Genomic DNA, 23,449 nt, shown 5'->3' on the forward strand with positions numbered 1-23,449 from the left:
AGGAGGAAAGTAGAATAACCTTTCACATTCAAATTTCTAATCGCTATGACTATATTAATATGAAGATATTAAATCTTTCAATCATTTATAGTCTCACTATGAATGCCCACTTTGACAAAAACCTTTGAAACTCAATAAGTTTCTTTGAGACCTAATACAATATAATGCTTTATTGATAATCAATATCATTCCTCCGAAATTGTAGTAGATTGGCTCTCTAGAAGCTCTTAATAAATCAATATATTTTATGAAACCATCCATATATGATGGATATCTCTTTTCAAGGAGAAAATTATATCATTTTCGATCATGATCAAAATCATTATAGGCAAGAACCGTTGCTTGCATTAACCTTTTCCCTTAAATAATCATCATCGGCAAGATGATCAATGACCACTTAAATCACAATAACGATTTCTCTCAAACCTCCCTAAGAGGTGAGTTGTGGTATAGTATAACCATAGATAAGCATGTCTTTATGCATATATATTATCACATCTTGCCACATTCACTTTCAAGAATGAGTCAGCAATCACAGTGCGTATAACAAGTCACATTCTCTTCAAGAAATGAACTATAATCATTTGTATGTGCTTCATAAATGTTTATTATAAGCTCATCGTCATGCCTTGAAATTTATCATATTTATATGACTCACCTCAACATCACTTTAATTTGAAAGGTCAAGTGCGCCTCCATTTTGTATTCCTTTTTTCGATGGAGGATTTATCAAGTTTGTCAAATTAGGTCGCATGACAATTGCGTTCCCAAAGATATTTCGTACAACATTGAGGCAAAGATTAACTTCACCTTTTGAAGGACCATTTTGAGAACCCGTTGTGTTCTTCCTTTTATAATTACCACAATCATGATGACCATTATTATTTTATCTTTTCATGCTCACATTCATACATTCAACTAGTTGTCTTCTTTCAGACTTATTATGTCTTTGCTATCATATTCGCTTCAGGGAATGGAGCAAATTCAATGGGACAAGCTTCATAACTTTTCATCAAAAGCACATTATTTTGCTTTAGTCATTATTATATCATCAATATGGTGCATTCGGACTTGAATCCAATGTCTTACCCATATAAGTGTAATAGGCCATAGTTTGTTGGGACTTGAATCCACCGTCTTGCGCTCATAATGTTTATCACAAGTTGTCTCATCCACTTTTGGAATGAAACAAAATTTTGCCTATCCATCCGTAAGTTCAATCTTTGACAAATCAGATATAAAAGTAGTTAATAAATCACATGAAATTTCAAAACTTCCCAATTCTTGTGACAAGTAAAATTCCCAGGCATAGCATGGATAGAAAATAAAAATACATGCTGAAACAAAAGCATGTGAACACTTCTGAAATATTATTAGTCAAAAGATTTTCTAACTGTCATAATCAAATTCATATTTTAGTATTAGTTAAAATTAAAATTGTTATCGGTGGAAGTAAATAAGTAGTACACATTCTTTTTAGGAATAGTACTTACACTAGTATACTTTTGTACTATATAGAAGAGCCGGTTGGCTCAACTTTTTCGTCGTCCGTTCCAATTTATTTTTTAAAAAATTGTGGGCCCCATATATATTAAACAACAACTAATATTAAAAAAAAAAATATGGGGCATATTGAGCACCAACAAAGTATTAAAAAAAAAAAAAAAAAAAAAAAAAGACAAGGAAAAAAAGTGAAACCCACCACCTCTAAACTCACGGGAAAAAAAAGTGAACCCCATATTAACAAAATCAAGTAATATTAAAAAAAAAAAAGTGAATCCCACATTAAAAAAATAAACAATGTTAAAAAAAAAGTGCATCCTATATTAAAAAATCAAACAATTAAATCAATAATGATGGATTCGTTCTTTACGTGCGTATCAAGCTATTGGTGGGGAGCAAATGAAATTATTGTACGGCAACATACTTAAAATACTTATATATTAAAATAAGATAGAATTTAATTACTTTTTCATTTTTTCCTTACTCTAATAAATGAGAAAAGAGATTAATGCCATAAAAGAAAAAATAATATTAAATGAAGATCAAATAATTAATAAGGTAAATTAGTGAAATTATAATTCTAATTGACGTTTCCTTAAAAAATCGTGTAAAAAACAACATGACAAGTAAAATGAGTTAAACAAAAAATATTTACTAAAAATTAAAGAATAGAAGTTCTTCATTTAAATAGAAAATCAAATTTCTACTTTGTTTCATTTTAAACATGTAAAATTAATATAATAATTTGAATTAGAATTATCCAAATCAAAATTTGATAAAAAAATTATATGTATTACTTTATTATTACTACTATAGAAGGCGGGTTTATAGAGGTAAGATCGTCGTCACGTGTTAGGGTCCCTTTTTTATTTAAGTATAAAAAAAAATCCTTTGTGGTCTTTTTTTTTATTTAAGAACAAAAAATAACGTTTTATCTTTTATAAAAGTAAAAGTAGATAGAAATACTTTATTATATTTCTATTTTTCTATATATAAAGTCGGTTTTACCGTGTTTCGTCGGTATTTCTTAAAAAAAAAAAAAAAAGGTGGACCCCACACCAAAAATACCAAGCAATATTAAAAAAAAAAATGATGGACCCCACCCTCTCCAAACTCATGAAAAAAAAGTGGGCATATCTTAAAAAAAAAAAAAAACGTATTAAAAAAAAAAAAAAAACGTGCACCCCATATATTAAAAAATCAAACAATATTCATGTAATTCCCAAAGTATCCCCGTCAAGTCAATAATAGTGGATTCATTGCAATACGTATTAACCATTAATGGGAGTAAATGAAATTATTGCACGAAAAAAATATGGACCCCATATTATTATTTTCTTCAAAATATTTAATTGTTGTATTTGCTATTCCGCCATGTCATTTATTTGTTATGTTTACTAAAATAAATATACTTAAATATATATATATATATATATATATATATATATATATATATATATATATATATATATATATATATATATATATAAATGAAGATCAAATAATTAATTACTTTTTTATTTTATTCTTACTCTAATAAATGTGAAAAGAGACAATATCAAGTATAATGAAAAGGTAAATTAGTCACATTAAAAATTCTAATTCACATTTAAATAAAAAACTATGCACTTTAAAGTTTTACAACATGACAAGTAAAATAATTGAGTTGCGAGAATATTTACCAAAAATTAAAAAATAGCATTTCGTGGATTCGGGCTCTCAAATAGAAAATCAATTTCTACTTTATTTCGCTTAAACATGTAAAATTAATTTAATAATTTGAATTAGAATTATCCAAATCAAAATTTGATAAAAAATAATAAGTATTTTACACCTTTAAATTAATCGAATTAAAATTGAAAGTATCAACATGTTTAAATATTCTTATTATTTTATCTCGAAAAGGAGAAAATAGTTTTCTTTTAAACAAGTTTTCTCTTTTAAAAAGTATTAATAAATTTTCGTACCAAACTCGAATATAATAAAGTTTTAGATACGAAGACATTTACTGATGTTATATTAATCGTATTTTGAACATAGTGTGTATATATATATATATATATATATATATATATATATATATATATATATAACATAACTACGTATACATAGTATACGTAGATGTTTATGTCCGAAGTGTTGGTAAGATTCGCTCACACGGGCATAGGCTATCTAGTATTACTAGAATATGAAGAATTAGCAAGTACTAGGTAGAACTTTTAGAATATGTAAGAACGCACATCCAAATTACTAGTTACAAAAGTTCAAATGATTCTAAACAAATTATTACCCCTAATATAAATATACATATATATATGTAATGCAGAATAAATATAAGGTTCTATATTCAATGTATTTTTCTATCATACTTATGTGATACATGTTCAAGAGTAGTAGTATTACACGCGGTTCTTCCAGTTTCATGGCAAATCAAGTATTATTAAAAACAAATACTCACAGCAAGTCATGTATATTGCAGGCTGGAAACTTAAGATCTATAAAATGGTATAAGTAACTGAGTGTGTACCTGTCGGAAATAAAATTAACTCTTTTAGGAAGAAGATAATACCCGATTAAAGTAGATATCCCAATTGGTTAGAGACTCGTGTTGATAACGTGTTATAAATTCAGTATAATAAAATTTGTAGCAAGATGGGAGAGAGACAGAGAGAATGTGAGAGAAACAGAAAGTAGTACTCCTTAATAAAAAATTTTTTTGTCCCATAATAAGTGTCGCACCTTAGGAAATCGAGGTAAATTTTTTTGTTTTTTTAATAAGTGTAGACAATAAAGGAAATCTAAATGATGATTGAAAAAGCAACATGAATTGGACTAGTTTTTTTGATCTACCCTTAATAAAAAAAATAAAAATAATTTATTTTTATTATATGATGATTGAAAAATATTATATTATAATAACTATGGTGTTATTTGATTAAGATGACGAAAGGTTTTCATATTCGGTCGGAAGAGTTTAGGTAATACTTTCAAAAAATAAAAATAATTTATTTTTATTATATAGGAATTAGGTTCGGGATTTGCTTTAAATTTTGCTGGCTTTATATTATATTATTAAGGTTTTGCTGTTGGAAAGCCCTCACGTTGCAAGAAAGAAAAAAAGGATCAAAACATTTTGCCACTTACGCAAAAGAAGAGGATATGTATTTATTATGGAATGATGAGAGTAATAAACTTTCTTTCCCTTTTTTGAGGTGTGTATATTTATATTACATCTAAGGCTATCTCTATAAGCCTACAAAACTTGGAGAAGCATACATGCTGCAGTAATGTGGCCCCTACATGGGCATCCACTATCATTGCATAACAGCCCCAAAATTTCAAAAAAGGTCAAAAAGCTTTTTGGTTTTTATGACCAAAAGTCCAAAACGCCTACTTAATAATGTGAGATGTTTTGGGTATTCCACCAAATAGAAAAGGTGTTTCAAGAGGAGACAACTTCTTTCTACACAGTCCACAGTGAAAAACAAAGCAAGTAAAAAAGAAAAAGCTCCTCAAGGTTTTTACGACCAAAACGCCTACTTAATAATGTGAGATGTTTTGGGTATTCCACCAAATAGAAAAGGTGTTTCAAGAGGAGACAAACTTCTTTCTACACAGTCCACAGTGAAAAACAAAGCAAGTAAAAAAGAAAAAGCTCCTCAATTTCGGCGCCAGAAAAGATGGAAGTTAACGACGATCTTCAAACCCTACTGGACGAACAACGCCGCGAAATAGCAGCCACCGATTCCTCCGATTTGGACCTAATCTTCGCCTTTCAACTCCAAATGCAAGAGGCTATGGAATTATCAAAGTACGAGCAACAAGTTAAAGACCATGAAAAAGCTGAAGCGGAGATGAAGATAATTGAAGATGATCTCAGCCGTCGAATACACGATCAAGCATTCGCTAAGGAGATAATGAGTGTGCCGGATGATCAGTGGAAGGAGACCGGCGATCACTTGCACAGGCCTTATGGACAGGTAAAGGAACAAATTTTGAGGAAATTTTCAGCTCAACATAAAATATTACGTCACGTAGCCATATTTTCAATTTATATAATATTATACTCTGATACTCTCTCTGTCCCTAAGTCAATTTTCGCTTTTCGGGATTCAAACTGCATAAATTTTGATCAATATTTTAAGATGTATCCGACCCGAATTTTTTTTTTTCAAGAAAAATGATATGGAAAATTTTTCCAAAAAAATATAAAAATAATTAAAATTATTATTTTTCAAAAAAATTTAATGTTAAAATACTAAATTTATCTAACCGAATTTAGCTTTAAAGTTTAGTTAAATTGACTTTCGAAAAGCAAAAAAATGGATGCAACTATTTTTCAAAAGTCAGAATACTACAATATACAATATTATACTCCCTCAGTTTCAATTTGTTTGTTTTTATCAATATTTTAAGATGTATTTTTTACCAAAGAATGAGAAAATTTCTTTATAATTTTTCACATAACAAGACGTTTTCAAATGTATAAATTTTAATGTTAAAATACTAAAAAAACTCAAAAGTGTTGAACTTCGTGTCAAATTTTGACAAGACGAATAAATTGAAATGAAGGGAGTACAACATTATCCCCGGGGAAAGCATTATACATAATGTATCAACCTTGTATAGTAGTGGATAAAAGGTGTTTATACACAAATATGGGCTGATTGGGGTAACAAACTCAAAATATGGACTAATTTCGTAAATGTTTTCCCAGTAGACATATTAGTAATTTTTCACGTATTATTTTGTTTAATTCAAAACTCAAAAGTAGTAAATCTTTAATGCTCTTTGCAATTCGAATAAATTGAAAATGTTAGCAAAATACCTCTATTTATAATACTCCATAATGTCTCAATTTAAGTAGTGGATAAGTGTTTATACACAAATTTCTTTTTGGTTAAACTCAAAATATGCCTTTTAAATATTTAAATGTTTTAATTCCCAGTGGACATAGAGCGTAATTTTTCCAATATTATTTTGTTTAATTCATAAACTCATAGTAAATCTTTAATGCTCTTTGCAATTCTCCACACTTGAAAATAGTTAGCAAAATACCTCTATTTATAATACTCCCTCCGTCTCAATTTAAGTGGCACAGTTGAAATTTCGTGAGTCAAATTTCTTTTTACCGGAACTTCTTTATATGCCTTTTAAATATTTGAAGTTGTTAATTATTGTGATTTATAGTACTTTTTACATGTTGGTTCCAAATATATAATGTTTACTCCCTCTGTTCACTTTTTACTTGTCTAGTTTAGACTTTACACATCCTTTAAGAAATAATAATTGCTATGAATATTTTACCACAATATCCATATTAATTGATGTTTAGTTTTAGGTCTTGAGGAATGATTTTGGAAATAAATAATTAATGCTAAGGGGAAAACATGAAAAAGATATGTTTTTTCTCCTTGATATGCTAAAAGTGAAGAAACGTATTTTCAGTATAGTTGACAAATTAAAGTGAACGGAGGGAGTATTTCAAAAAACATAAAGCTTCTATGTCTAAATTCATTGTGTAACATAAATTGGGACCAACGGAGTAGTACGATACACATTTGACTATAAACCGAAAAACCTATTCTCTATATAAATCTGGCTATAAATCTTATTTAGACATGAATTAAAATACCAAATCCTAACTAATTTTGATTTCTTACAACTTTGAATTATTTTTTCTAACAGGAAGGTACATCGAAAGGTGCGACGACGCAAAATGGGGAGTGTTTTAGGGTTTATGTGAAGGGTTTGATGGGAGAAGATGTTGAAGAGATAGTTGGGGTTAATGTGGGAAAACCACTGGCTGGGATTGGAGTTGCTGTTTGTGATCCGAGTGGTATATTGGTGTTTGAAGTGAGTAAGAATTTGGTTGATAGTACTGAAGTATTGACTGATGAAATTGTGGAGCTGAAAGCACTGATTGAAGGGCTTGATGTTGCTATAATGCTGGGTTTGAAAAGGGTTAATCTTGTTTTGGATAGTCAAACAATCTTGCAATATGTGAGTCTCCTTCACCTACCATATATATACAGACATATAATACAGCGAGATGACCCACATTGTAGTCTAGAACAGTTTAAAATATTTTTTCATAAGAATATACTACCTCCGTCCCAAATTAGTTACCATGTTTTGCTTCTCGAGAGTCAAACTATGAGAATTTTGACCAACATTTTAAAATGTATTTTTTTCATCAAATCGGCATGAGAAAGGATGCAACTTGTAGTACTTTCGTATAGTTTTTGAACATTTAAATTTTAATTGTAAAATAATGAGTTGATCTAATCCAGATTAGCTTCTAAGATTAGTCGAATTGACTCTCGAGAAGTGAAGACGACCAATTTGGGACGGAGGGAGTAGTAAATCAGGGTAGTAGAGTATCTAAATTTGTCCTTAAATGAATTAGTTCGTCATTAAATTTTTTATCTTAAGGAGAGCATGCATCTTTCCAATCAGGAAGAGGGGGTTTTTGTATGTCTTCGTTCATTGGGATGATAAGGAAGAGTAGTTTTGTTCACCCAAAATGCTTTGTTTTCGAAAGTTGCATGTTGTTGGGTCAGTCAAGTTTTATCTTGAAGGGACCATCTAGCATACCATACAACGTAAACGTCCAATCTTCCCTACGCGGCACTAAGTAGGAAGCACTTTGTGTGCGGAGTTGAGGGAAATTGATACCTCATTACTTTCTATTAGCATTTGAAACACATCATGTTATGCTCTTAGGCTTGCAACCTAAAAGGTATCAACATGGTTGATGTAGATTTATTATGCAGGTTACAGGAAAGTTGCATCCAAGGAAGGGTAATACTATTGCACTTGTTGAACAGGCAACTGCTTGTCTAAGAAAATTTACAGATTGTATACCATCTCTTGTGAGACAGAACACCATCAACTTAGCAATTAAACTTGCTACTGATGCAATAATCTCTCAGGTTAGAGGACCAGCAGAAAATAGCCTTCGAAAGAGCATCACCGAGACTTGCACTATTTGTCTGCAAGATACTGATATAGATCATATGTTTCTAATTAATGGTTGCCTGCATTATTATTGTTTTTCTTGTATGAATAAACATGCGGAAGCTAAACTCCTTCAAGGAATGCTACCTCAATGCCCTCATGATACATGCAAGTCTGAATTGAAATTAGATAACTGCAAGAAGTTCTTGACACCCAAGCTATATGATTTGATGAGTGAACGTGTGAAGGAAATTACCATTCCTATCACGGAAAAGATTTACTGCCCAAATCCTAAGTGTTCCACGTTGATGTCAAAAGCTGATGTCCAAATTTCTGCCCAAGGTGGGGCCAGAACATGCACAAAATGTCACCTCAGTTTCTGTATCAATTGCAGAGTTCCTTGGCATCAAAACATGACTTGCTTTGACTATAGAAGAGCTAACCCATACTTGTGTGTAGAAGATGTGAAGCTCAAGTCTCTTGCCACACAGAGTCTTTGGCGTCAGTGTGTAAAGTGCAACCACATGGTGTCTCTTGGTGAAGGTTGCTATCATATTTACTGCAGGTTCTTGGCTTCTCCTTCCTTCTTACATTTTTGCCTTACATGGTATACATTAACTCAAAAAGGTAAAAGGGAAAAGATAACTTTTTCGAATGCTTAATGCTTATATTAGCTATTAGGCTGGTTAGTTGAGCCAAATCATCATATACTCGAGATATTTATGAGATCCGGAGTGGAAATCATGAAGATCTTAGTATGACTTGGAAAGGTAAAATTAAATTCTAGGTTTAAAAAAAAAAAAAAAAAAAAAAAAAAGGGAAAAAAAGATTCTAGGTTTTCTCGATAATTCTTTTACTTGTGAAGTTCTTACTCCATTCTGACTTGTTATAATTTTGGGTGAAGTTACATTTTGTTTAGATAGCTGGAATTACAAGTGGGATACCTTCCACTTCTCATGATAGAACTTTTATAATGTGGAAGTTCCTCTCATGTCTTTATAAGTGATAGACACTATTACCATTGCCAACGGAGAAGCGAAACTGCGAAAGATTTCCATGCGGTGCACTAAACAGGGATAACATTAAATAGAAATATATAAATGGAGTCCTTTAATATTGCATATTAGTTGGGATACCACAATAAATACTATTACGCTGCATGGCATGGAAATCAGTGGGAGCAGTTTTTGCTTTTCTCTTGCTCGTCTACATCAATTTCTTCAAGTCGTCATATTCTTTCCTAAAGTGTACTTCTGGTTGCAGAAGAGGGCTAGAATTGATTTGCTTATCTCAAAAAAAGGATGGGGCGGGAGGTGGGGGTGTTTAGAAATTATTTGGTATGGAAACTTTTTGACTTTTGATAAGAAAAAACAAACGTTTATTGGTATAGGATCTTTTATAGTTTGCTGGATGCCTGGATCTGCTGGGAAGGTAAAGCTGTTTAAAGTGGCAGTCTTTCAGTGTCTTGAGGGAGACCAGGAAAGTAAAATCTGTTGTGGTCATGGTGATTTGTAGTTCACAGCTTCTGGTGTCTCCTTGAGACAATTTTATTATTTCTTTGCTCTTTTTTCAATGGGCAACTTTTGTTCCTAATAAAAACACGTGAAATCCAGGTAGCTACACTCCAGCAAGCTCAAAAGATATAGGTTAGTGAAAATAAGATGATAAAAGGTGTTTAGTCCTCTAGTTGGTCTAATGAGCATTTTTAACTGCCAAGAGGTTCTGAAGCTTCCAGTCCCATTTGATCCAGGATCACTAGCAGATCCAGGTCAAACGACAAAGTTGTGGAACTGAGTTTAGCTCTCTCTGTATTATGCCACAGAGATGCAAATCTATAGATATTTGATTTCTTCCCTTTTCTTTTCCTTTGACAAACACTTCACTACTTTCTTTAGAAAAATGGAGTTACGGTTATTATGGTGATGCTTAACAATGATTTGTCACTTTGCATTGACAAAGTTTACTATTTGTAATTTGTTTGTCTCATTTAAATATCATTGGGAAAGAACTCTTGTATCATTGGGAAAGAACTCTTGTCAAACTTCATTTGTTATTAAATCCACCCAAGAGGTCTTGGTTTCAAGCTGGGGGAATGCAGAAATTCCTGGTAGGGAGCCTTTCCCCTTGAATGGGCTCTACGTGGTGCAAATCTGGATTAGTCACTGCTTGGCGCTCGGATACGATATGGTTTAAACCAAAACAATAAATCCACTGATAATGCTTTGCTGCCTCTCTCTAGGTCTTCTACTTCATTAAGTTATTGATTAGTTATCTAAAGTTTGCTTTTCGTTTTTTGGGGCAATGGGGTGGTGTGGGTGGGAAATATGCGTAATCTCAGTAGAGCTGAATGAAAATCTGATTATCGCCCAAATATTCATGGTTTGAATGTATGTTAACTAAGCTGGTTCACTACCTACCCTTATATGTAAAATTGTTGCTGAACTTCATTTTCTATTGTTAGAAGTGGCTGACTTAAGATTCATTGATGTTGTAATGGCTAAGTTTGAGAGTGAGTATTTCAAATGTTTTTCCAGATGTGGTCACGAGTTCTGTTATATATGCGGAGCTGAGTGGAAGAACAAGAAAGCAACATGTTCCTGCAAAATATGGGATGAACGAAATATCATATATGGACAATAGACACCAACCATGGAGAGGCTGATCAGGATATAGCCATTCCTGTCTATTTTGCACCTGAATAGTAATTTCACTTTCATATGCCTAAGACCTTGCTGGACATAGTTAATTGGTTTCTGCACTAGTGGAGGTAGTAAGTACTTCGTAGAATAGTTGAGGCGAGCCCAAGTTGGATCAGACACCACCTTTTGGAAAAGGCCAAGTTGGATCAGACACCACCTTTTGGAAAAGGAAAAAAGTCATTTTCATATGTATAGTTCTTTTGTTTCATGGAGCTGCTGGAATCCTATTAATACATGTCGAAAGCACCCTCTCTTGACTAGAAATTTTCATTTCCTTTTTTGTTAGTTTTGAGGATTCTGTGATAGTCTGTGGTTTCCTTTTCAATTTATGATATTTCAGTTAACTCGTTGAGGCTCGTAATGATGAAAATGGTGAAGTCCATTTCTTTCCGGTTAGTTTCTAAATGTAACCTGAGGTAGATGCTGTTTCCAAAGCAATATAGAAAAAAGATGCATTTTGGTCATGTTTGAAAATTATACGACATAATAATAGGATAAAATAAGCAATTCTATAATCCTGTTTGCTCACAATGAAGATGTTCAATACTTCTACGATACACGTGCTTTCGATGTATATTAGATAGTAGTACAAATTTGTATTTCAATACACAGTGAAGTAAGGGGTCAACATTTAAATAGTCAGATCGAGAAGATGCAAAGTAAAATGTGAATATGTAATTTACGAAGGAAGAAGCATAAATTTTGATATAAGAATAAATAACGTAATCCTTCTCTTTGTATTAATGTTTCCTATGTCATGTTTCATTTTGTTTATATTGCAAGAAACCGATTTGTAGTTCTTAATAGTTTAAACTCAGTGGCTGGGCTCTCTTGGGGATTTGCATAAAAAGGGATACTTTGACGTTGGTACTATAACGTTGCTATTTGAATATCGTCCCCGCATCTTATTACTTGTGCAAAAATTGCCTTTCTAAGTTTAATGAATAGTAAGAGTAACCAAAATTGGTTAACTATTATGTGTAAGTCATGATAGATTGATGTGACTTAGTGACTATATTTAACTTAGATGTCTTATTGAATTACTCATAAATCATATTAGATTGTCATGGTTTCAAAATTTCAAATAAATGCGAAGAAAAATTACATTTTAGAATTGTGACATGTAAGTCATGAGTGGCTTATGCACGGTTTTTTATAAGCGGTGTCGAAATTTTAAAAAGCGAACAAATGAATAAATCACAACAATAGCATGTTTTTGAGAAAACAATTCCAAATGTACTATTACAACTCTCCTCGACGAGTTTTCATTTTGTGAAATGTATCTTAATAGACTAATTAGAAATATTATTAAATACTTCTTTTTCAATATAAGATACCAAACACCATCCAAGAACTCATTAACGATGGATATTTCCGAGAAAGTCCAACTAGAAATAAGAAGAATATTGAAAAAAGAATATTCAGAGAAATTAAAAATTTGAAAGATTAACATGCAGTACGTTTAATTTCCAATAATTATAATTCAAAGTTAGGGTTTTAACTTTGCTTGAAATAACTGATAGTTTAAAATTGTTTATTGGTTGCTGCAGTCAGAGTGTTATGTTCTACTTTGATTTAGGTACTCTTTACTAGGTAAAAAGTCTCAAGTTCTAATTATATGTTTATTGCCGAAATCTAAAGTAATTGGATGTTGGCTCGATTGGATTAATCAAGGTGTCTTAGGGGTCAAACCTTGTTGGCTTCTATTCCCGTCGTTTCCTTCTATGTGTCTTAGTTTGATTAGAGACAATGTTTAAAAAAGTATGAGAGAATTAACGCTTCTATCATGCTTTTTACTGTCCTATCATGCTTTATAGTATTTTAGTATGGCTTATTCGCTTCCATTATTTGTTTTACATACTGCTTTGAATTGCTTGTCCTTTTGTCGAGGATCTACCGGAAACAACCTCTCTACCTACTTAGGTAAGGGTAAGGTTTGCATACACTTTACCCTATAGACCCCACTTTGTGGAATTTCAGTGGATATGTTATTGTTGTGGTCTTAAATTAAAGATGGGTATAATGTATCAAAATACGCTTTGAACTTGTAGTCTTAAATATGTCATATGAGATGTTGCAATTAAAGAGTTAATACTGAATAAAAAAAAGGTGACATTCTTTTAACATATATACTAAACAAAAGTAAGATACATAAATTAAAACAAAGGAAATATAATTTTTAGAATAATCTAAAACTTTAAAAGTTACATTATTCAAAGTCTTCTACAAAAGAAAAGCCTATTACGAGTAAGTGGAGAGGAAAGATCTTCAGAGATTCTTATCTCATTCCATTCCAGTGGCTCAACCAGTAACCGATGGCGAAAACTTAAAAATTCATGGTTTCCCGGTAGAACCCTATTGCGCCAAAGTTGTTTCGGAACAGGAAAAAGAAGCGGGTTTTCGCACAACTTGCTCATAGTGCAGATCCAACTTGTATATCGTACTTGGCTGAAGAAGCATCGGGCAGGTTGAAGCTCTTACCTTCTTGGGACGCCATGAACGACAAGTTTCAATTTCTTATATAACCACATTGGGATTATCGAAGCACTTCAACATCGAGCTAATAGAAGTTTTATGCCAATTGATGTCATTTCTTTCTTATTTGTCAACATACCGTTTTGCACATTATTTATCTCTATATGAGTGAAAAAAATCAATTTGGATATATATGTGTCACGACCCATTTCACGGATCATGATGGCACTTACACTATCCCCCTATAGGTGAATCATCCCCAAGTCATTAGTCATTTATAAGAAAGAACAATGCGAAAATTAAGTACATCAAAGCACTACTTAACAGTCTTGATAATATACATTAGTGCGGAAAGGTAACTTATTTTGCAATCCCCAAACCTGATTAACTCATACAAGAGCTTCTAAATACATTACAAGACTTAAATACAGGATATAAAATTATCTGAAAATATAAATAGAAAGAAACATAAGATAGGAGGAGAGATATAGGAGGAGATCCAGGGCTACTGGAGTGTCTGGTGGCTCACCTTGAAACCCCAAAATAGACCACCTCGGGATCAGCCACGAGGCCTAAACCTAGAGTAAGGATCGGTATCTGCACCCAAAAGAAAGTGCAACAAGTGCAGTATGAGCACAACAACTAGTACTCCGTAGGTATCGTAGGCCGACAACGAAGGGAAACACGTATAAAACATATAAAGACTGAATCTAGATGCTCTTTAGGCTAACTTGACTTAGATTCACTAGTTCCAACCAAAAGTTCATGTTCACAAGTAAGACAAATAAGCAAGTATAACATAAGAGAAATTATTGAATAAATGGATGAATGAATCTATGAATGAAATGCATTGGCCAATACCAATACCAGACACACATGCTAGCGGTCATTTCATCTAGTCATGATCCATAGGGGACACGCAAGGTCAATATACCTGTCACTGTACCGCCCGACTTTACCGCCGAACTGTGAGAAACTCACTATACCGCCCAACCTTACCGCTAAAATATAAGAACACCAATCTTACCTTCATCTCGGCCTTTATGCCATCTCGGGTTCTTCTTTTCCATAACTCACCCAAAAGTACATACAAACATAAGATGAGTGCAACATGCGTGATATCTTATGCCAACAATATTATGAATTAAAGAATGAATATGCAACACCAAGCAATTGCGTGCGTCAACTCATATATCCAAAATTGTTCCCTTTTCATAGTTTAAACGATATATGAAGCAATGAGGTAAAGTAAATCAATCATAGAAAGTAAAGTCAAACATGGCTTTCATAGGACACATAAGAAACAACCATACCAACCTAAGTGGATTTATCACCACAACCAATACCCGAAAGCTCAACATGATTTTCCCATCAAAATACACTTCTCTTATCCTAACTACCCAACAATATACATCGGTACCCACCCAAGTGCTCATCGCAGTCACTAAGGTGAGATCCTCTATCATGCCCAATACCCCTTCAGAATTTATAAACTATATACGTCCTCCAATCGGTGTCTAAAGAGTAAACCGTAATCCACCTCAAAGCCGAACAGGAGCTACAAACCCTAAAGTTGGAACCTTTCCTTTTCGACATGCCTCTGATCGATCAAAGTCTATCAAATATGAACTCTACGCTAAAATACGAATCTATGAATATCCATATTGCCACACTATTATCCGGAACCCAAAATAATCCAACCCGAGCCCCAAGGGCAAAACAAGAATTTTAGTGTGGAAATAGTTTACCCATAATCTAAACAATCATACATCTAAGAATCCTGAAAATCTAACCCAATTAAGCCTTTAATATCATCATTCACTCAAACCCCCAATTTATGGGAAAACTCTTTTTTCCCAATCCAAAATCATAAAAGGAAAGATAATTGGTAGATGGAATCATGAAACAACACCCAAAGGAAGGTTAGGAACTCACCCCAATGAAGAATCTTGAAAGTGAAATCATCCCAAACCGAGCTCTAAAACTTCATATATTTGAAAATGAAGGGTTTTAATCATTTTTCGGAATAAAAGACTATTAAATTAAAAGCCCTTAATCGCGATCGCGATGACACCCGACCCGGTCCAACAATTTTGGCCTTCATGAATGCGTAAAGAGTCTCGCGAACGCGAGGCTACTTACCCTTACCGGCCCAACTCATTTTCCCTTCGCGGATGCGCAGAGGGCCAGGCGAACGCCACCCACGTGATCGCGGTCCCTTCCTCGCGAACGCAAAGAAGGAAACTAGGAAACTGGACATCAAAAAATTCTGGTGTCCTCCGAATGTGGAATGGATACCCGAAACTCACCTGGAACTCCCCAGACAAAAAACTAAATATGCATTTCAGTCATAAAACACGCTACGAACTCGCTCGAGAACTCAGAATTTCCAAAAGAGGTCATCTTGAAGGTCAACTTCAAATCCTTTAACTTCCAAAATCCCTATGAACGACCTAAAACACACCCAAACATCGCGAGATTAGAACCTGTTGAGACCAGAACTCCTCGGGACTCAAACCAAAGGCTCAACTAAGTCATAAATGACATTCCAGACCTAGTGGAAATGACAAAACTTCGAAAATGATGAAATTACCCCCGATGTTGACTTTGGTCAAATCTTCCCAATTTTTTAACTTAGAAACCTAAAAAGTCACTAAAACTGATCTGAAACCCACCCGATTGCCTTGGGAACTATGTCACTCATCCCCACAAGTCATAATCATTGGAAGAAACTATGGGAAGGGTATTTTAAGGAAAAGAGGTAAAAGTCCAAATCGACTGAATGAGTCGTTACATCAGATACCAATTAAATAAATGCTCGTCCTCGGACGATAAAGAAACAAGGGGAAAGTACCTGAATCGATGAAAAACTGGGGTTATCTACTCCGCATATCCGCCTCAGTCTCCTATGTAGCCTCCTCAACTGAACGGTACTTCTATTGCACCTTACTGAAGCTATCTCTTTGGATCTCAACTTCCTAACTTGCCTATCTAGATTTCCACCAGCTCTTCCTCAAAAGAAAGATTCTGATAAAAATTCACTGATTCCCATTGGATTATATACGATTCGTTTGAATGGTAATTCTTCAACATGAAGGTATGAAATACAAGGCAAACACCCGCGAAAACTGGTGGCAATGCCAACTCATAGGCTACCTCACCAACACGCCGAAGAATCTCAAAAGGACTAATAAATCTTGGGCTTAGCTTTCCTTTCTTCCCAAATCTCATCATGCCCTTCATGGGAGAAACTTTTAATAGAACCTGATCACCAACCATAAACTCCACATTGCGAACCTTCCAATCCGCATAACCCTTTTGCCTACTATGAGCCGCAAGAAGCTTCTTCTGAATCAATTAACCTTATCAAAGGAATCTCTCAACAAGTTTGTTCCCCTCAGTCTCACCTCAAACACGTCAAACTAATTCTTACCGGAGAGGGACACCTCCTACCATACAAGGCCTCAAATGGCGTCATCTCAATGCTCGAATGATAACTACAGTTGTAAGAAAACTCCGCCAAGGGGTAGGGATCTAGTAGCAGAGTTGGTTGGCTACCTGAACTTTTACCTTGTTGATGAGGGTTCGAATCCCCACGTTGTAATCCCTCCCCCATTTTCCCCTTCCAAAAAAAAAAAAAATCCGCCAAGCGGAGAAATTGGTCCCAATGACCACCAAAGTCAATTAAACATACCTGCAATATATTCTCCAAAACCTGAATAGTCCGCTCGGACTGATCATCCATCTGTGGGTGAAAAGCTGTGCTAAGATCTAATTGAGTCCCTAATTCCTTCTGTAAAGTCCTCTAAAAATGAGAGGTAAATTGAGTGCCTCAGTGTGAAATGATAGAAATGGGCACTCTATGCAATCGAGCAATCTACCTAATATAGATTTTTACCAACTTCTCTGAATTGTAGGTAGTCTGTACCGGAATGAAATGCGCGGACTTGGTCAACCTGTCCATGATAGCCCAAATCGAATCAAACTTTCCCAAGGTCTTTGATAGCCCTACCATGAAGTCCATAGCTATAATTTCCCATTTCCCTCCGTCATGGGCATTCTTGGAGTCATACCGCCCAATTTCTGATGTTCATACTTAACCTACTGACAATTCAAACACTGAGATACAAACTCCACTATATCTCTCTTCATCCTACACTACTAATAGTGTTGCTTCAAGTTACTATACATCTTTGTAGCACTAGGATGGATGGAATACCTAGAATTGTGAACCTCCTCCATAATCAACCTAGTCAATCCACTAACACGAGGAACACATACACGCCCCTCTATCCTCAAAACCCCTCGCCATCAAGAATCGCTTCCTTGTCTTCCCCTTGCAATAGCTTATCTCAAATCTTGCACAACTTCACATCCTCAAACTATTGAGTCTTAATTTGATAAAAAAAAAAGTGACGACTATGCCTCTACACAAGCTAGAACCTTGTACGATTCTGAAATATCAAGCCTCACCATACTATTACCAAAAATTGAACCTCTATAGCCAAGGGACGCTTCTCCACAATCAAACGCGCCAAGCTACCTATACTCACCACCTTTCGGCTCAACGCATCCGCTACCATGTTAGCCTTGCCCGGATGATAAAGAATGGCAAGGTCATAATCCTTGAGCAATTCCATCCACCTATGTTGCCTTGAATTTAGATCTTCTGGTTGAAGGCATGTCGAAGACTATGATAGTCCTTGAATACCTCACAATGGACTCCATAGAGATAATGTCTCCAAATCTTCAAGGAAAATACTACCACCACTAACTCTAAGTCATGATTGGGGTAGTTCTTCTCATGCACCTTCAACTGCCTCAAATCATACGCTATCACCTTGCCTTCTTACATCAAAATAAAACCCAACCCAATCCGTGGACCATCACAATATTAGATGGTAAAGTCCTTTCCTTCCATCGTTTGAGTCAAAATTAAGGCCAAAGTCAATGAAGCCTTGAGATTTTGAAAGCTCTCCTCACTCATTAGACTACTGAAAAGCTACATTCTTCTAAGTCAATCGAGTCAAATAGGAAGCCATAGATGAGAACCCCTTCACGAACCGTTGATAATAACTCGCAAAACCTACAAAACTCTGAACCTCGATCACCGAAGTAGGCCTGGCCCAATATCTAACTACCTCAATCTTCTAAGATCCACTATGATGCCGTCCTTAGATACCACATGCCCCAAAATGCCACCGAACTAAGCCAAAATTTACACTTCAAAAATTTAGCATATAGCTTCTTCTCTTTCAACAATCCAAGCACAATCCTCAAATGCTTCTCATGATCCTCCTTACTACGAGAATAAACCAAGATGTCGTTGATGAAGACAATGATGAAGGAAACCAAATAGGGCTTGGAAACCCCATTCATCAAATCTATAAAGGTTGCGAGGGCATTGGTATGCCCAAAAGACATGACCAAGAACTCATTGTGACCATAACGGGTCCTAAAAACTGAACTGGAACATCCTCCACTCTAATATTCAACTGGTGATAATCCGACCTCAAATCGATCTTAGAAAAGACCGAGGCACCCTGAAGCTGATCAAATAAGTCATCAATATGGGGTATTAGATACTTGTTCCTGATTGTAACCTTGTTCAACTGACGAGTCGATACACATCTGCATAGTACCATCCTTCTTTATCACGAAAAGCACGGGAGCACCCCAAGAGGAAACACAAGGTCTAATGAACCCCTTGCTCAACAAATCATGTAACTGCTCCTTCAACTCTCTCAACTTCGTCGGAACCATCTGATATGGTGAAATACAAATAGGCCGAGTGCCTGGCTCCAAATCAATACAAAAACCAACTAAATCCATCATCAAATTCATGCTTAACTCAAAAATTCCCAAATTCTAACTTAGGGTTCATTAACCCCCAAATCTCCTCCTTAAATCATGATTTCTATCATGAAAATCCTTACAATATGATGATACAAAGGTACAAAGGAGATTAGAAACTTATCCAATTGATGAATCTTGCAAATCCCTTCAAAAATCCTGTTAATCGAGGTCTCAAGCTCCAAATATGTGAATGAGAGGTCTAAACTTGAAATGGGATTTTTAATTCTGTCCAGGTTTGAAATGTTCTTCGCGAAAGCGAGAGAGTCCCGCGAACGCGGCCCTTGACCCAGCGTAACTCATCGCGATCCTGGCAGGTATGTCGCGAACGCGATGGGCCAGCCAACTGGGCCCAGACCCTAAACCTTCTACACTAATACGAGCCCAGCCTCACAAACGCGACCCCATCTAGTCCCCATCTCTAGCGAACGCGGCCCTTGACCCAGCTTAACTCATCGCGATCACGGCAAGTATGTCGCGAACGCGATGGGCCAGCCAATCGGACCTAGACCCCAAACCTTCTACACGAACGCGAGCCTAGCCTCACAAACGCGACCCTATCTAGTCCCCACCACTCGCGAACGCGAGACCTTCTTCGCGAACCCGAAGAAGGAAACCAAAATCACTGAAACCAGATTTTCTGGGTTTTCCCGAAACTCGATCAAACACCCGAAACTCACCTGGGACCCCCTGGGGACAAACCAAATAAGCATTTCAATCATAAAACACGCTAGGAACCCATTCGCACACGCAAAATTTTCAAAATAGGTCATCTTGATCCAGTGTTGACTGAGGTCAACTCCATATCCCTTAAAACTAGATTCTAACCAAAAGACCAAAATGCCTCTAAGTCCCCCGAGAACCGAACCAATTGCTTAAACAAGTCATAATCGACATTCCAGATCTAATGGAATTGATAAAACTTCCAAAAAGACTCATTTGTCCCTGATGTTGACTTTGGTCAACCAAACACTTATGAATTTTCAAAAATCCCATTTCCTCACCTAAATCTCATCCAAATAACTCAGGAATCGTGCCACCCATCCTACAAGTCAAATATACCATAACGAAGTTAAGGGAAGGGTCTACACGGGTAAAATAGTTAAAATAGCCAAAATAACCTAACGGGTCGTTACATGAATTAAGAACTTGACATCTCTATCACTAACAATAGTTCTAGGTATGCCATGCAATTTAATGACCTTTTCACAAACAAGTCAGCCACATGACATGCATCATTAGTCTTTTTACATGGAATAAAACAAGTCATTTTAGAAAATCTATCTACTACCACAAATATACTATTGAAATATCAATCCAAGGGGAAGTAGAAATAGGTAAAGGAGTATAAGGCCATTAGACTTGGCTTGTTTACATTCAAGATAACGAGAACACTCTCTTTCAACATTCTTTCTCATGCTAGGCCAATAAAACTGTTCAGAAAGTATTTTCAGCGTTTTGGGTACACCAAAATGTCCCAGCCCTCCACAATATGCTTCCCTAACAAATAGTTCACACAAAGATAAGTTAGGAACACACAACTTATTTTCCTTAAATAGAAATTTATCTTGAAGATTGAACTTCTCACAAGGACCCAACTTGCATTTTTCAAAAATGTTGCCAAAATCAAAATCATTAGTATAGAGTACCTTGATTTGGTCAAAACCCAACAACTTTGAAGTGAGAGTAGAGACCAAGACATACCTTCTTGAAGCGCATCAGCAACCACATTCTCTTTTCCTTGTTTGTAGGCAATTACATAAGGAAAAATTTTAATAAATTCCACCCATTTAGCATGCCTACGACTAAGTCTACCTTGGTTGTTCAAATACTTTAACAATTCATGATCAGTCTTGACCACAAATTCCCGAGGCCACAAGTAGTGTTGCCATGTAGCTAACGCCTTTACCAAGACATATAACTCCTTGTCATAAGTTGAGTAGTTCAAGGTTGTGCCACTTATATTTTCACTAAAGTATGCAATTGGCTTGGAGTCTTGCATCAAAACAACACCTATGCCCTTACCAGAGGCAACACACTCAATTTCACTTAGAAAATCATGTAATTGCAAAAGAGAAGCGGAACACAATTTATCCTTTAGCAAGTTAAAACACATCATCTTGTTCTTTTGTCCATGTAAAAACCTTATCTTTCTTAAGAACTTCAGTTAAAGGAGCAGCAGTGATGGTAAAATCTTGCACAAACTTCTTGTAAAAACTACCAAGCTCATGGAAACTGACAACAATATTTAATAGAAGCATTTAAATAACAACGTAAAAGTATCCTTTTTAGGCAAATAACCCAAGAGAGTCCAACCACTGAGTTTAAACTATTTAAGAACTACAAATCGGTTTCTTGCAATATAAATCACCATCCGAATCTATGGGAACTTTCAAACTTTGATCTCGGGTTTGTTTACCCCGAATGTTGATTTTGGTCAACTCTTATTTTTTTTTATCTAACCTTCTAGTTTTTGATTTTCTTCTTCGATACGCATCCGGTTGCCTCAGAACCCGTGTATAAGCCCCCATAAGCCATAATATACATGTTGAACATAAAATAAATGTCATTTGGGGAAAAAAGTTTCAACTACTAAAAGTGACATGACAATTTGTTATTGATCTAGTTATATCATTATTTGTTGATTTGGTAAATACATCACATGAGAATAAGTGTTTTCTCTTAGAAAACGAGTTTAACTACACAATATGTGTTATTGGTAGCACATCAAACAATCTTTAATATATTTTTTATATTGCATAAATTATACATCTACCTTAATTAAATATAAGGACAACCATGTTTCATTAATCGAAAATGAGAGAAAAAAATCAATTATATCACTTTCAAAAGCATTTTAAAGTTAAGGAGTTTAAAGTGCCTGCTCATTAAAGGTAAACACTTACGCACATTAGGTATGTACTCTAGAATAATAAATGTAAGACATGCGTCTTTCAAACACATGTTTATCACTTAATCATAGTTAAATTAAATGAAATGTATTAAATGTCATTTCAATTTATAAATGTTTACTATCACTTCATTTGATAGGGCATTTGCTGATTTGTTTTCTTCCCTGTAACAGTGTCTGATTCGGAAAAAATCGAAACTCCTGCTCATATCTTTAATCTCTTCAATGGTGAGTTTGACATTTCACGGACTGGTAGCCCAAAAAAAGCACACAAACATAAATTCATAAATAAAGAAAAAAAATGATATCATTTGCTACCTTACGTGTTTACTTTTATCCAATCTTATTCTCTCTAAGAAGCAACAAATTTAATAATTGACGAATAAAAGTGTTCATGGTTTAGGGGTTTTTACGGCAACATTAATGACAAATGTTCACCAAAATTTAATGGCTTGCATATAATGTTATCTCTTTTCTTTCCTTTTTTTTTTTTTTAATGATAAATGTTGAATATCAATGACTATATATGAAACTGAGTCATCACTATATATGAAACTGACTTTATTGTGGAGATCATCTTGTTATGAATTTTTAGAGAGAGAGAGAGAGAGAGAGATACAAGCAGTAAGGTAAAAAATATAAATGAAAAATCGTCTCATTAAATTTCGTAAATCATAGGCCTTTATATCGGCACATAAACAAAGTAGTAGATTTCTGCTACAACTAAAGTATTATACTATTACTAAAACTATGAAACTGAATTTTTCTCCTAAATCAACTATTAGACTCCTCCAACAACTAAACAACTAATTATTCGAGAAAATTGTAACAATAATAGATGCAACATCCAACACATGTCCCACCTACCTTTGAAGCTTACTATTCAATGTAAACTTGTATGCAAGAATTTTCATAGCTGCATTTCTGATTCTGAATTTTCTGAAACAACATCAAAGGGCTTCGTGATAACTTGGTGAATCATTGATCCAATATGAATAAAATGATGATACAATAGATTTATATGGTTCCTTGTCATCGGTTGCATCGC

At 34.6% G+C, this 23,449-nt stretch overlaps 1 protein-coding gene across 2 annotated transcripts; it reads left to right on the forward strand.

Annotated features, from left to right (window-relative positions):
- The first annotated feature begins 4,808 nt into the window (after nucleotides 1-4,808).
- On the forward strand, nucleotides 4,809-11,298 carry LOC132030224 (E3 ubiquitin-protein ligase RSL1-like). Of its 2 annotated transcripts, XM_059419754.1 has the most exons (5): nucleotides 4,809-4,866; nucleotides 5,021-5,483; nucleotides 7,192-7,506; nucleotides 8,280-9,028; nucleotides 10,998-11,298. In XM_059419754.1, the coding sequence occupies exons 2-5, from the start codon at nucleotides 5,184-5,186 to the stop codon at nucleotides 11,101-11,103; spliced, it is 1,470 nt and encodes a 489-aa protein (XP_059275737.1). In that variant the 5' UTR covers nucleotides 4,809-4,866; nucleotides 5,021-5,183; the 3' UTR covers nucleotides 11,104-11,298. The 2 variants fall into 2 exon arrangements, with proteins under 2 accessions (XP_059275737.1, XP_059275736.1); XM_059419753.1 differs by lacking the exon at nucleotides 4,809-4,866 and having other exon boundaries at nucleotides 5,020-5,483.
- Nucleotides 11,299-23,449: the final 12,151 nt, after the last annotated feature.

The sequence above is a fragment of the Lycium ferocissimum genome, chromosome 9 (assembly GCF_029784015.1).
Source record: "Lycium ferocissimum isolate CSIRO_LF1 chromosome 9, AGI_CSIRO_Lferr_CH_V1, whole genome shotgun sequence".
In the NCBI taxonomy this organism is placed as follows: domain Eukaryota; kingdom Viridiplantae; phylum Streptophyta; class Magnoliopsida; order Solanales; family Solanaceae; genus Lycium; species Lycium ferocissimum.